The 15,960-nt window shown below is 33.4% G+C and overlaps 2 protein-coding genes and 1 long non-coding RNA gene across 3 annotated transcripts; 2 read left to right on the forward strand and 1 right to left on the reverse strand.

Moving 5' to 3' along the window:
* Positions 1 to 715: 715 nt before the first annotated feature.
* On the reverse strand, positions 716 to 8,562 carry LOC114278429 (chlorophyll a-b binding protein 7, chloroplastic). The gene is made up of 6 exons (XM_082882212.1): positions 8,266 to 8,562; positions 7,915 to 8,081; positions 5,645 to 5,791; positions 4,755 to 4,887; positions 3,170 to 3,262; positions 716 to 1,108 (listed from the first exon to the last, which is right to left on the reverse strand). Exons 1-6 carry the CDS (start codon positions 8,434 to 8,436, stop codon positions 806 to 808), a joined length of 1,014 nt encoding a protein of 337 aa, XP_082738338.1. The 5' UTR covers positions 8,437 to 8,562; the 3' UTR covers positions 716 to 805.
* Positions 5,783 to 8,125, forward strand: LOC145796845 (uncharacterized). The gene is made up of 2 exons (XR_014337438.1): positions 5,783 to 6,252; positions 7,220 to 8,125. It is a non-coding gene; the product is annotated as an uncharacterized LOC145796845 (long non-coding RNA).
* A 4,241-nt stretch (positions 8,563 to 12,803) lies between the features above and the next one.
* LOC145797614 (uncharacterized) lies at positions 12,804 to 14,672 on the forward strand. Its single transcript, XM_082884994.1, has 3 exons — positions 12,804 to 13,247; positions 13,340 to 13,399; positions 14,667 to 14,672. Exons 1-3 carry the CDS (start codon positions 12,804 to 12,806, stop codon positions 14,670 to 14,672), a joined length of 510 nt encoding a protein of 169 aa, XP_082741120.1.
* The last annotated feature ends 1,288 nt before the right edge of the window (positions 14,673 to 15,960 follow it).

Here is a 15,960-nt window from a genome sequence, read left to right on the forward strand (position 1 = left end):
GATATCCAAGTCTCACTTCAACGACTTTAATCCTCTTGTGGTTAGTCTTAAGCCGAGATAGTCAATGCATAAAACAAACACAATTTAGGGATTATTCGAGATTGATTATATAAGTGTATTTTTTGACTTTTTAGGTAAAAAAAAAAAAAAAAAAAAAGTGAAGGAAAAAAAGATAATTATTTAAGATAATTTTTTGACTTTTTATGAAAAAAATGTGTATTAAAATATTGTATAAAATAGCAAAATTATTTTTTTACTCCTATGCATACTAACTTGCAATCCGTGCATGTTGGTACGGTTGTGGCAGAGCTGTGTGTACTGGTTTTGTTGGAAAAAAAAAGTTTTTTTTCTTTTTTTTTGTTTTCCAGCCATAATCTGCACTTGAGTACAAAGTTTTGAAAAGTTTGTTTGTTTGTTTTTTTTTTTTTTTTTTTTTTAATCTCTCACAGACATAAAAAATTGCTTTTTTTAGTTTTTTTTCCTTTTGTTCCCATGATGTCTAATGAGCCTATGCTTATGCCTAGTGAACCTATTTTTTCCGCCCCTTTTGTGAATAGTGTTAACTTTTTTATTTTTTTAATAACTCTTTTACTTTGTCTTTTATAGAGTATCCCAAATAAACGCTTTATCTCGATCCGAGTATTTAATTTTCCAGGACTTGAATTTCATGTTAGATGTAACTAATGTAACTTACATATCAACACACAGGCACACATGGAGAACGAGAAGGACCAATTACAAATAATTAGCATTTTTTTACATGAATGAACATGAGTAATACATATGTACAGATTCAAAAGATGAGTCACATGAATTTCAGAATGGAAAGCAGGTTATTATGAAAAGGATCCAAGATATGGTCAAGAAGGTTTTGCACAGGGCCTTTCCCTGTTAGGGCAGCTTGCGTGTAAAACCCTAACCATGCAATCATTGCTAAGCGCCCATTTTTTATCTCTTTCACCTTCAAGTCCTCAAAAGATACCGGGTCTTTAGAGAGATTCAAGGGATCGAAAAGTGCACCTCCAGGATAATTGATATCCCCAGGCAAGTAAATTCCTAAAGGCTCGAGAGCCTCAATGCCACAATATCTTGCATATTCCGGTCCAACCTATGCACAAGCAACAAGAGGCTTCATAACCCAGAAATACTAATGGGGCAAACACAAAATGAACTTTTCATGTAATTTCTGATCACTTCGCTCTTTAACTTAAACAATCACAATATGACAAACTATTTCAATGCACGTAAGAAGCAATCATAAGTAATTAGAAAAGCCTTCTCATCTCTGTATATGTTTTCCCCCAAAACACAGAGAACCTAGATTACAAATGAAAGATGAAGTTATGCAGTTATTCATAATAGCACAAGTCAATAAAAGTGATGCCTTCAAAAGTCAGCAGTAGAATGAATGTTCAACATTGCCCATCTGAACACCAAAAATACATAAACAAAATGGTGTTTCCTGGATGACTTCTGTAACCAAAGCCCCCAAAAGGTGTTAATTCAAACATCTTGCATCTCACTTTCAAGAAAAAAAACTATACCTACTAGAACTCTTTCGAGAAGAAAGAAATCAATTTTGAAATTATTGGAGACACCTATTTGCACCATAAATTATTTTCTATTAATTGTGGCCTGTCGAATGTGGCCAAATTTAGTTTTGTTGATTGTAGCCTGTTAGTCATGGCCAAATCTAATCTCATTGATTGTGGCCTGTCGATTTTGGTATGTCAATTCAGACTATGACTATCTTTAAAGATTTACTATGGACATATTATTATTATTATTATTATTATTATTATTATTATTATTGTTGTTGTTGTTGTTGTTGTTGTTGTTGTTGTTGTTGTTATGCTTTGTGCAAGAGGCATGGAAAGTGGTTTAAGGAAGTTGTGAAAATAAGGCAATGTGGCTGTCATATTGAGTGAGGGAAGTAACTTCTCAGCATGTTTGTGGCAATGTGGCTTTAGAGGAAGAAACTGCCTAGAGCAGTTCTTGAAGGAAACCGTGGGTGAAGCCAATAAATAGGCAAAGAAGAGATGATCAAAGGACGTCAACAAATCATCAAACTCATTAGAGCTTTTTTTTTTTTCTTTATCTTTAGGAGTAGTCTACCTTAATTCTTAGGAGTAGATTATCATAACTTTTAAGAGTAGCTTTTACCTTGTAATTCAACCATTTGTAACCTTGTAAACTTTGAAGATTTCAATAGAAGTTTTTTTGTGTTTACTTCACTCTTTCGATCGTTGATTGTTCCAAAGAAATACTTATACTTTTAAGGCATTAGAACCTTTACACAATCATCTGATATTTTGTTTGGTGGTTTGGTTAAAACTTTTGTTTTTTTCCTGTCGAATGGGGAGAAATAGAATTTTTACTAACAACACCTCACTGAAAGTTTTTATGACACTAATTCCAAAAACACCAACACCCTAATGTTGTGTTTGGATTTGAATTTGGCTAAGAATTGGGCAAGAAAAAGGAGAAGCCTAGGAAAATGGAAGAAAAAATTTAGCTTATATTTCATTCACATTTCCTTCACATTTTCTTTTTCCTTTCCCTTTCCAAATCCCCACCAATTCCAAACACAGCCTAAGTGTTTTCCCTAGCTTCTAATATTTGGATGAAAGCAGGTTCCTTGATGTTTTAATAACATTTACATTAAAATTCCTTCACTTGAGCTCCTTCATACATTTTTTACAATTCTTTCTGTGCAGTTTGACATATCTATTAATCTAAATATTCTTTTGGTATCATATGCCCAATCAACCCCAAACTACTCCCTTGTATAAGTTTTACCTCACTTTGGTCTTGATTTCTAATTCCACCTCCCATGATGCCTTCAATTTCTGTTTCCCAGCCAGTAGCTTGGAGAACACTCATTCCCTACTTATTCTTGTCTAAATTAGAAGAGTGCCCTATCGTTTGGGAGACCCAAAAGTGTAGGATGCCTACAAATTTGTTCACACCTGATTTTCAGTAACAATGTTATCAAACATTTGAATCTGAAATCATGCTTCCGAGATGTAAGATTTGGGATATAATTTCAGTCAGGACCTTCAATGGTCACACCAAACCCCTAAACTACAGAGACAGGCATTAATGATGATAGTATTCACAAACACGTTTGATTTAGAAACAGTAAACAAAATCAAAATTGAGTTGGTACCATCAGAAGAGCTTGGCAGATAGCTATAACAATCACTCCTTGACTTCCAGCTAAGTGGAGCCCAGGGATGCCAAGGTAGTCCAATGTGTCACCCTGGCAAATAATTCAAAGAGAAAAATTAACATACTGAGCCAATGTTGGCAATCCTTGTGATATGCCTCCTAAACTAAAATTCCAAGCATATGTATAAAATTAACATATCTAGCCATACACCAAATTTGATAGTATATCAATTGTGATGTTCCTTAGGACTCTAATGTGCCCTTCACAAAACACGACTATGAGAATTTAATGACAACTCACAAAAAGACACGAGCTTAGAAAATAAAATACATTTCCTAATACTACAATCAAACATAAAAAATACTTTTATTTATCATTGAGAACCCAAATAGAAGCAAACCTACAACCTTCGCCAACAGGTCTGAATTAACACCATTCAGTACAATCAAGTAGATAGACCTAATAGATATGAATGTATTAAAATGCACAAAGTCTAATCTCTAAAGTATTTGCTACTCAAGACGCACTTTTATCTCAAGGCAGTAGAATGGGTTGGAATATGACCCCTATTGCATATGTAACTGTTTCTTGAACAAAAAGATCATTAAAATTGCCCCACCAAAAGAATACCAAACATGAATACTCAGCCCAGCTGAATGATCCTAGCCATCCCACCATCCCATCCACGAAATCATCCCAAAGACAAATACTCAGCCCAGTCACAATTGATGCAACCAACTTGAGAATACCCAGGAAGGTACAGAAATTACACACTAATAATGAGAGGAAAAAAGTATGCTTCATTCCCTTTTCTATCTATATATTTAATCATCTCAAGAGTGTCTCTGATAATAAAAATGATGTGGGAACCATGACTACTATCCTATGTTACGTGGATCGGGTCCAAGGACAAGGAGATGCGACAAATATTTATATTTCTTAATATTCTCCTTTTATTTTATAGGATAATATGGTGTTTACAAGGTAACAAAAAGCATTTCTTGAAAAATATGGAAAACTCAAAGCGTTTTACATGCTTATTGGGTGACTGTTCTATCGATATATATATCATGCCCTTACCCAAGTGTCAAGTGTCTTGACACATGTCACATTTAAAAGAGTCCATGTAACATAGCTGGCATCTAAAAACCCAGAAGAGCTGGCAACCTTTCACATATCATGATAAAGCCATATATTGATGGTGAAGTAGGACTGCCCATAACAGTTGCTCAGCAGACTCATCTGAGGTATGTTAGCAAGACTGTCAGCACAAAAATATCTATTCCTCTCCCTAAAAACTAATTATTCAATACCCAAGAAAGAGACTTAAGACTTTACAAAAAACCTTTTTTAGGACAATCATATTCCCTAGAGAAAAACATATGGCTTGGTCTTAATTTCCTCATAAAAATGACTTAAACAAAACAACTATACTAGAGATTTGATTGCAAAGAATTGTGAAAGAAATGTTGCATCAAATTGCAATGTAGTTGAACGAAGCAGAAAAATGTTGCAAACTTAGAAACTCCATGACCAGAATATTTTTAAGATCATTAATTGTGAGGGAACAGAAGGTTAAAACCTTAAGCTTTGAATATCCAACTTTCCACCAGACCGGCTCAACAAAGTGAAAGGCTCCTACTAGGTCTAATAGTTCGGGAATCAGAGCACCAAGCGCTGCAAGCATGGCCCAGCGAGCATGCAGTATTTCAAAGCTGCAAAAAAACAAAGACAAAACAGATCACTTGGCTGTTACAATTTAGGTAGAAGATATCGTTCACCATCACTAATGTATAATTTCAATATTCACCCTCAATTAAGCCTATCATAGGCCCCGTTTGGTAGAGCTGTGGGAAAGTGATTATTACTTATAGCCTAACAGCTTATAGCTTATAACTGTGAACATAAGCTGATTTTTGACTTATAAATTAAGCTTCTCCTCCCCCACTGAAAGAATAAGTTGATTTTTGACTTACAAAAAGCTATAAGTTGTATTGTTAAACTGAACCAAACATATCAAAATAGCTTAAATTAAACTAAAAGCTAAAATAAGCTGGATATAAGCCTTACCAAATAGGGCCATAATCATACTGCATTTTACAAACTATAAATAATGCCTGATCTAGGATCAAGTAAAAGCAAATCATGGTAACATCAGCTTCTCTCCACAGTAATACATTCATGTCACAAAATTCTAATAATTGATTAGGATATTTGGTTAGCCATTGTTTGAAACAAGTAACGGTTACTATTTCATTGCCCATGTAAGACCTCCCAGATGATAGCCACACTAAGTCTGCACTGCAAACTCTATGCCACTGTTCAAACTTTAATGATAGGAAATCTGCATTCATGTCCATAAACTGACTCTGTTGGCCAAACATTAACTACACATAGCCACATAAAAATTAAAATTAAAATTAAAAAATTTGTTAAGCCAAGAGACAAACATTAAGAAAAAATGATACATACTTGAAATATTTCTGGAAAGCCACAGGATCCCTGCTTAAACCTGCAATATCAAAGCCATAGTCCCCTGGTAGTTCTCCAGTCAGATATGAAGGATAGTCATATGAAATTGGACCAAGCCAACGGGGACGCTTCTCTCCATACCATAAACTGCGAAATTCAGATAATTTATCATAGTACATAAATAAATAAACAAAAACAACATCAAGGTACCAAATAATAAAATTGACTATTGGGTTATGTATTGCTTACATGCTAGGTAGTTAAATGTTGGGGGGAAATGTATATAATATATAATTGCCTATTTCAATTAGATGCAAACTAAAGACAACTCACATTTACTTCAGAAATATAGCTCATTTTATCATTTCTCTGAAAAAAATGTGTTTAACATCTGGGGAAAATCTATATAATTGCTTACTTCAATTAGATGCATCAAACATGGCAATAGTGCAATAACATTTAGACAAGAATAAGAAGTACTGCACTGGCTATTTAACGTCCAAGAATGGATCATTCAAGTTTTGAGGACAGTAGCTAAATCTGACTTTAGGACATTGCAAATTATGGAATCTCGATCAATAAGTTCTTCCATTGTTCTATTTTGTTTGGTTTCCATCTATGAAGCACGAATACTTCAAAAAGGGTGACGTATCCGTATCGGATACTTATTGGATACCGATACTCCTCGAATACTCGCGGATACGTATCGGATACTTTTTAAAAGTATCGGATACTTCTTAATTAATATTTTATTAATTTTGAAGTATCGGATACTTAATTTTGAAGTATCGGATACTCAAAGTTACATATTACTTATAATATTTTGTTTAGTTCTTTGATAAGAGGAATATAGTGAGAGTTAAAGTAATAGAATTTGTCAAATTGATATATCCTTGTTGTCTCTCTCACTTCTCTCTCGCTTTCTCACTCTCTCACGTTTCTTCTCTCTGCTCTCATTCTTTTTTTGATGTTGGCATGTAAGGATGATGTTTAATTTGCATTTGCTTTTGCTTTTAGTTTTGGATGTTTTATGAATGTTTGAGCGCTTTTAGGTTAAATAGGAATCCCTCTCTTTATTTATTAATTTACTTTAAGTTTTTTTTTCATGCATATTACATTATTAAAATTATAAATTATTTTTTTTTTACGAATGTATCCCCGCTCTACCCGTATCATACTTTTTCAAGTTTTGACATATCGCCATATCCACATCCCCATATCACCATATCCGTATCCGTGCTTCCTAAGCTATCATTGATGACTTAAAAAAGTATATTTGCTGAAATTTTTATTTAAGAATGATTTTTTGGCTTTAGCTAAGGTCTTGTGATATTCACTGATGAAATGGAACAAGTTGAAACTATTGACCTTAGTTTTATAGGAATCTTTCTTCTTTATCAAGTTGTCTTTTGCTTTAGGTTTTATTTTTATGCATACTGCATTATTAAAATAATATTTTTTACGAACGTATCCCCGCCGTACCCGTATCCTAGTTTTTCAAATTTTGTCGTATCGCCGTATCCGTATCATGTCGTATCCATATCCCGTATCCGTATCCGTATCCGTGCTTCCTAGGTTTCCATTATTTTCTTAAATTTCATTCTTCTTCTCATTAAGTTCTAGTACTTTATTTTCAGTTCATTAATTTTACCTGTTACTTGGAAGTTTTTTTCTTTAAAAAATATATGTGTGTATATATTCCAACAACTATCACCCAAAATTAAAGAAAAATAAATAAACAAATATAAGGATATATGTATTGTGGAAAATCACAAAAGCAATGTGTTCACATAACTAGAAGAAACAACACCCAAGTCTACAAAAAGCCCATATAGCGAGCCCCTTCAACTCAAATTTTCAAATCCACCAAATAGAAATGCACAAAACTCACAATCCTTCTTTCCAAAATAAATATTGTTCAATGAGGATCACCCATGAGTTCCAGAGCAATAATGCATCGAGATCCATGGCAAATGAAATCCGCCACCACTCGCCAGGCACTTCAAGTTCCATATATGTCATGTCTAAATTCATATATCATTTTGAAAAAAATACACACACATATATATATATATATATATAAGCACATAGGAAAAAAAATTAACAATGTCTGGACTCAAGAAAAGTAGTCTGGTCACTTATGGTGGATACAAACAAGCCAAAATCTCAACAACCCAGCGTCCCATGTTAAGCTTGCAGTATAAAAACAAATAAATAAATAACACAATAATACCAATAATAATAATAATGTGATGTGACGAAATTAGTACCTATCCTTTCTAGCCATTTGAGCAAGTGCCTTGAAATAGGAAGAATTATCGATGGCATCCTTCTTTTTCTCTTCCAATCGCCTCTGAAGCAACTCTCCCAGGGGACTGTTGGCTATAGCTTTCACCGCCGTGAAAGGAACCGCCGAGAATATTAAGACACCCACAAGCTTCACAGATAGATAACAACCCACAAAATAAAATAAAAAAATAAGCGGGAAAAAAATTACAGACGAAAAGTTAATAGTAATCCAACAAACTAGTAGTAACAAAAATGCGAAAATTTTAGAGAGAGAAAAAAAAAAGAAAAAAACAAAACAAAAGGGTTTGAATCTGGGTAAACATTGGCGAGACCTCTTGCCATGAAGCTTTGCAGGCACGATAAGGTTTGGCGAGGGGTTGGGAATTTGTATAAATATTGAGTGACTTAGGGGCTGCGCCTTTCGATAGGAGGCCGCCACTGAGAAAAGATCGAAAGAAAGTAGAAGATGACGACGAAATTGAAGATTGCTGAAGCATAGCCATATCTCTCTCTCTCTCTATATATACATATAGTTTCAAATCAGTTGCTCTGCTTGCTACTCTCTCCGGTCTTCACAGCCACGAACCCTCCCTCCCCCCCCTCCTGCTACGGCTTGTATTGTATTGTATTGTATTGTATTGGTCCCGTTTCGCAGAGCTGTGGAAGAGTAGTTATAATTCATAGATTAACAGTTTATATGTATAGTTGTGAATTTTTGATTTATAAATTAAGTTTATTTTTTTTTATTTTAAAAAATAAATTAATTTTTGACTTATAAAAAATTATAAATTATATTATTAAATTAAAATAAATATATCAAAATAAATTAAATTAAAAATTAAAATAAGATAAAAATAAACCCTACTAAACATAACATTGTATTGTAGTGTATGGGCCGAGTTATTTCTATCAAACTGGCGTGGTTTCAAAACAATGAATCAATCCCGTATCTCATCCTAAAATCCCACCAGAAATTATCCTATCCTATGCGTCGGGGAGACCAAGTGTAGGTCATGTCATTTTTTTATTTTTATAGTCATATATTCATTCAATTGGATTATGGCATTTTTTTAATTTTTAACGTTATGAAATTCTTAAGGTATGTTTGGTTTGTGTTTGAGAGACGTGTTTTAGAGATAAAAAGTACGAAAAGTTGTTTGGTTTGGTTTTTTTCAAAAGATGTTTTGAAAAATTATTTTGAGAGAGAATTTTGAAAAAAGTGATTGATTTGATGTGTGTGAGAGAGAGATTTGTTTGGAAAACTTATTTGGTTTACAAGTTTTGAGAAAAATTTTTGAGAAAATTTATTTGGTTTGATTACTTTTAAAAACTTATTTGTAGAGAAAATTTCCCAAAAATTTTTCAGAAATACAAACCAAACGAACCCTTAGTTTCGTCATTGGTTGGATACATTATCAATGTCAAATTTTCAGAAGATATAACAATTACTCCACCCACAACTGCATTAATATGTTTGAAAAACTCAATTTTCAATACATTTTTGAATTCTTGTGAATTTATTAATTTTTTAAAATATTTTTTTACAGATATTTTACTTTTTATTACATCTAGGATAGGTGCATTTAAAAAGTAAAAAAATTACTTAAAAATTAAAAAAAAATCCCTAAAAACAAAAAAATAAGAAAAATAAAAGCAAAATTTTCAAAAAAATTAAATTCAAAAAGTTAGAATTAAACATGGTAATTTTTTTAAATTGTATTTTAAAGAACACACATTATTTAAATTTTAAGACATAACTTCATCAATTAAATTGTATTTAAGAAATAAGTTCATAAAAATTCACATGTAAAAAATAAGTTTCAAACTAACTTGGGTTTGATAAATAATTCCCTATGACTCGTATAAAAATTAAAAATAACTATAAGGTATTTCCTATATTCGCCACCCCTATTCCATCCTCCATCCTTTTTAGCTACCACTATTATTACCTCGAGTCCCCAAGGATTCAGGGGTACTGCTGCGCCCAACTCGCAGTAGTTACTGTTGTGAGTTGAAACGGCGTCGTTTCGGCATTAAATAAAAAAAAAATTGAAACGGCTACTCAAAGGGTTTGAATCCAGGCTGCCTGGGGTGCAAAACACGCCTCAACCACTATGCTACTCGAACATCCTGTGACTATTATGGACATATATTATATTTATTACAATCTTTGTTCCAACATAAAAAAAAATTTACAACCTGTTACAAGTAAAATACAAAAAAACGATTGAAGCAAAAAAACGTGAGTTTGTGAGCGGGAAGGGTTTGGGCCTGCCGTCTCTCCACCATTACTCCGTCGTTCCTCCACCGTGCCTCCACTATCACCATTGTCATTGAGGTTGCTTATTTACCTGGTAAGAATCTTTTGTATATATATATATATATAAGCAATCTGTTATATATTGAGGTTGAAAAAAAATCTTTTGTATATATATTGAGGTTTGTATACAATCTGTTTGTATACAATCTGTTATCTTCTCCTAAAACACTCATGATATTGAGGTTTGTATACAATCTGTTAAGAATCTTTTGAATATATATATATATATATATATATATATATATATATATATATATATATATATATATTGTATTTATTACAATCTATTATGCATATATATATATATGGTGATTTATTTTCATATCAAATAGAGATTGTGTTTTGAATTGGGGATTTCAATATAATATTATAGGATTCTGATATGTGTATGAATATGGTGATTCGTATCAAATTGATGCTCTGTTATTGTAGGAATGTGTTATTGTGGTTTGGATTAGGGATTGATGCTCTGTTAAATTAACTTCACAATTTGATATGTATAAGAATCTGTTATTGTATATGGTGATTTCACATAATGTAAGTTAAAAAAAATTATGATCTTTTTTAATCCAAATTGATGCTCTGTTATGAAATTGATGCTCTGTTATTATTAGAAATGAAGTTGTTGTGTGAATAAGTAAACCTACACTTACATATGTTCATCACTTGACTTCTGGCGTGTTCCTATATCATCATGTTCTAGTGATGGATAAATGATGATCGATGTATCTCATTAATTGTGTTTTGTTGATTGATGTTATGAGTAGGAATAATGTTCTTAATACAAGCATGTACGATTATTTATGGCGACTATAAATTCAAAATGGTATTTTTTTAAGGCAATGTTTTAAAAATAGAAGATGGTGCACTTGAGAAGTTGGCCAACAATTCCATGCCATGTGTTGGAATGGAATTTGATTCGGAGGAAAGTGCATATGAATTCTACAATGAATATGGAAGGATTGTGGGATTTAGTATTAGAAGAGATTACCATACTAAAAGTAAGAAAGATGGTATCATGATTAATAGGAAGTTTGTTTGTTGAAAAGAGGGAGAAAAGGAAAAAGATAAATGGTACATAATAGTAAAACATTCTCAACATGAGACAAGAACAAAATGCAATGCATTCATGTATATATCTTTTAGACGGGACTTGTCAAAATGGGTTCTGATGAAGTTTGATGATAATCACAACCACCCTTTGCATATTCCTCAATGTACACATATGATGTCATCTCAGAGAAAGTTGTGTGATGCTCAGGGTATAAATGTCAATGTAGATGATGATACTGGTATATCACTTAAGGCATCACATGATCTTATTAGCGCTTTAGCAGGGGGGAAGGAATTTGTAGTGTTCACACGAGAGGACCATAAAACCTACTTGCGTGCAAAGAGGCAACGAAACTTACAATATGGTGAAGCATGAAGTTTGTTGAGATATTTTCAACAACAAGCCATTGAAAATCCATATTTTTACTTTGTATTTCAATTGGATGTTGATGAGATGATTACTAATATTTTTTGGGCTGATCATCAGATGATTACAGATTTTGGCATTTTCGGTGATGTTGTGTCATTTGACACAACATTCCGAACAAACAAATAGTACCGTCCACTTGCTTTATTTATTGCCTTTAACCACTTCAGAATGACTATGATTTTTGGTGCTGTATTATTATATGATGAAACTACAGCATCATTTGAGTGGTTATTTGAAACTTTCTTGCATGCAATGTCAGGAAAAAAGCCTAATAGTTTTTTCACAGATCAAGATCAGGCAATGGCTAAGGCAATTTCTAAAATCATGCCCGAGGTATTTCATGGATTGTGCACTTTCACCTAATGCAAAATGCTTTGAAGCATTTAGGCTACTTATTCAAGGGTGGCTTAAAATTTGGTTGCGTTCAAAACTTGCATTTTTGGGTATGAGGATGAGCATAAGTTAGTTGAAGCTTGGGATTCTTTAATTAATAAATATAACTTGCAAGAGAACTTATGGATAAAGAAGACTTGGGAACTTAGAGAGAAGTGGGCACATGTGTATATGAAGTTGGTATATACTACAGGAATGTGAAGCACTCCACTTAGTGAAAGCTTGAATGCAGAATTGAACAGGCATTTAAAAGTTGACCATAACATTGTTCAATTTTTTACACACTTCAATCGAGTTGTTATGGATAAGCGGTATGAAGAAGTACAAGCCATATACGATTCGAGACAACGATTGCTGAGAATAAAGTTGAAAATGTCTCCCATGTTAATTCAAGTTGCTAAGTTGTATACCCCTCCTATCTTTGACTTATTTCATAATGAGTTAGACAATCCCTTTGTTGTCAAGTGAAGCGATGTCATGCGTTAGGAAGAGAAATAACGTATGTGATTGGCTTATATGGAAAGGATAGAGAGTATATTGTGAAATGTAATGTGGAAGTTAATGAGTCGGAAGGAGACAATATTTGTCAAGAAATTCATTGCACTTGTCAAAAATTTGATAGTTTTGGAATTTTATGTGGTCATGCAATTAAGGCGCTTGATAGAATAAATATTATGGAAATTCCAGAAAGGTATATATTAGGTCGATGGAGACTAGATGTGAAGGATTGTGCAATTGAGGAAACAGTTACAGTGGTTGAGAATGACCCTAAGTTGATGATAGCAGCACGCTACAGAGATCTTTGTCCTAGAATGGTAAAACTAGCAGCTCAATCATCTAAATACAAACATGTCTATCAATTAGTTGATGAAACTCTTAAGGATTTGTGTGCAAAGGTAAACAATATGATGACTTCATTAGACAGCTCAGGCGCTTCTAGTAGTAGAGGCAATATTGAAGTGGGTACCAAAGAATTTGTAGTTGATCCAAACTTTGCACGAGCTAAGGGCTTAAAAAAGAAAGAGGGCGGACACAAGGGTGGGAGTAAATTAAAACCTTGGCATGAGAAGACTACTAAGAGAACAAAAGTTGTTTCGCAACCTACCCGCCTTACTCAGGTATTGAATTTACTGAAGTATTTGATTTCAAATTGGCTAGATTTATTTTTAAATTTTGCAATGTACTGATAAATATTTTACAACCTCTTTAGAGCATTGGACAGTCAAGCGACACTAGAAATATTCAAAATTCATCTTCAAACCACACACCGGTGAGATCTTATTCTTTTTATTGAAATCATTTTACTTAAGTACATAATGATCATAAAATTACTAACAATATTTTATGGACTAGGATGTTGAGGTACCCTATTGGCCACAACTAATGAATTCCGGATATAATCTGCTCATGCATGATGTTAATTTTGCATGCCTGCCAACTTATCCACTATCAACGCCTTTGTCTTTCCAAGCATCATACAATCCACAAAGTTCTCAAGTGTATAATATACTTGTTTGCAATCTAGATTTTTGTTTTTACATATATGTGTGTATTTATTTCCAATGCATTTCCTTTTTCTTTTTCTTTTTTTTTTTTGCAAGGATTAGGATTTGATCTAGCAAAGCACAGTCCCATTGTGGCTGCGTCAGTATTTCGTAATGATAGTTTGTTTGATTTTTTCAGTCATTTGGAACCAACCCCGCAAAATTGAAATGTTAACATTTATCTAGCGGGTCACCCTTTTGCTTTATTTTTGAGCATCAAATTGTGCATATTGGATATGGATTCAAGGTTTATTTAAGGAGAAACCATTGTTATTGTGTTTTATTTTATTTGTGTTTGATATGGATTCAAGGTTTATTTAAGGAGAAGCCACCACTGTTATTGTGTAGATTGGAATTTTTTTTTTTTTTGAAGATGGAAAGGATTTTTTATTTTATTTTATAAGCTTTATGGTGGCTGTAGCTAATTGTAATTTTTTTTTAATGCTGGAATACAGATTTTAATAATAGTAGATTGTAACAGGTTGTTTTTTTGCTTCAATCATTTTTTTTTTTGTATTTTATTTATAACAGGTTGTAAAAAAAAATTTATGTTGGAACAAAGATTGTAATAAATATAATATATGTCCATAATACTCACAAGATGTTTGAGTAGCACAGTGGTTGAGGCGTGTTTTGCACCCCGGGTGCCCTGGGTTCAAACCCTCTGAGCAACCGTTTCAAATTTTTTTTTTTTATTTAATGCCGAAACGACGCCGTTTCAATTCACAGCAATAACTGTTGTGAGTTGGGCGCAGCAGTACCCCTGAATCCAGTCCCCAATCCTTCCCTCCAACCTTTTCTACTATGGCCACCACTCATTACTTCTTATTTTACCTACCACATGTGGTTCTTCATCTCACCGCCAAACAAAAATTCTCTATCCAAACTCTAACCATCATATCTACCCAAATTGCCTAACCCCTCCCCATATCAAAACTAATTTGATGCAAGTGTAATTTATGCATGGTTGTAATTGTAATGTGTCTTATGCAGGTGTAATTTGTGCATAAGGGTGCAAGTGCAAACTCTGTGATTTGTGCATAAATTATACTTGTACTATAGGCATATGCGACACTTGCTATAGCGATTTCGGTTTTGACCTGTTATCTATTGTATTTCGGACTTAAGTTGGTATGGTTTAGAATGGTTATTCATATCTTGATTCCTTTGTCTTCCCTTTATTTTCGTTATCGGGTTGGGATTGTGCATTTGGAACAGGTTAGTTGTGTTGTATTTCAAAATCTATGTTGCCCAGATTTTGGCTCTTGTGCTCGAGCAAGCATTCTTGCGTTCGAGCGGGCTTCACAAATTTGCTTCTCTGCTCGAGCGGGACTTGTCAACTCTCAGTATTTTTGCAGATCTGTAAATACTTTAAGAATGCATTGGGACGCTCGAACATCCATTCTCACGCTCAAGTGGGAACTTTTGTCTACAGAACTTCTAGAAGTGTACATTCCACGTTCGAGCATAACTTCTTATGCTCGAGCAGAACTTTGTGTCTAACGCTCGAGCGTCACTTTCTACGCACGAGCAGACTACGCGTATAACAGTCCGAGAAGATGATATTTTGAATCACTTTTTCATTTCTCCCTCTCTCTCTAAAACTTTCCAAAAACCTTGTTCTTGAGCCTCTCTCTCTTAAACTCACCTTCTCTTTTAGATTTCATCTAGATCCGTCGATATCTGCACCCTAGTGTTTTTGAGAAAAAAGGTAGAGTGCATCATCTTCTTCCTTTGGGGTAGGAATTTTTCTACACCTTCATATGTTATTTAGCTTAGATATTTGTCATTTGTGTAACAATGGTATGATTTGGGGAAGTTTTGAACAAACCTAGGATTTGGGTATAAAATGGAAATAGGGGTTTTGGTGAATAAGATGAAAATGATCGTGGGGTTTAAAAATGATGTTGTGTTGTGTCTAATTTGATGATTTTTGGCATTTGGTTAATGTTTGGGGAAAATGAGAGAGTTTGCCCTAAATAGACCAAGCTATTATTTTATATAAATAGTTGAAGTTAACATTGAAAATGTGAGATTGGAAGCGTATTGGTATGAATGGTTAGATTGGTTATGTATTATCTCAATCTTTGGAAATTTTGAATAGATTATCTGTCATGAGATTAAATATCTGTTTAGAAATATCTGTATTGGGCTATCGGTGGAGGATAGCCATGATTGTTGTAGAAATTGCATGCGAATTAGGTAAATTGAAACTAATCGCTTGTGGTTGTCATTGAATATGACTATCCTTATATGCATTGTATATGTATGATTCTTTGGGAGTAGA

The sequence above is a fragment of the Camellia sinensis genome, chromosome 8, assembly GCF_055761805.1.
Source record: "Camellia sinensis isolate YWXY chromosome 8, ASM5576180v1, whole genome shotgun sequence".
NCBI lineage: Eukaryota > Viridiplantae > Streptophyta > Magnoliopsida > Ericales > Theaceae > Camellia > Camellia sinensis.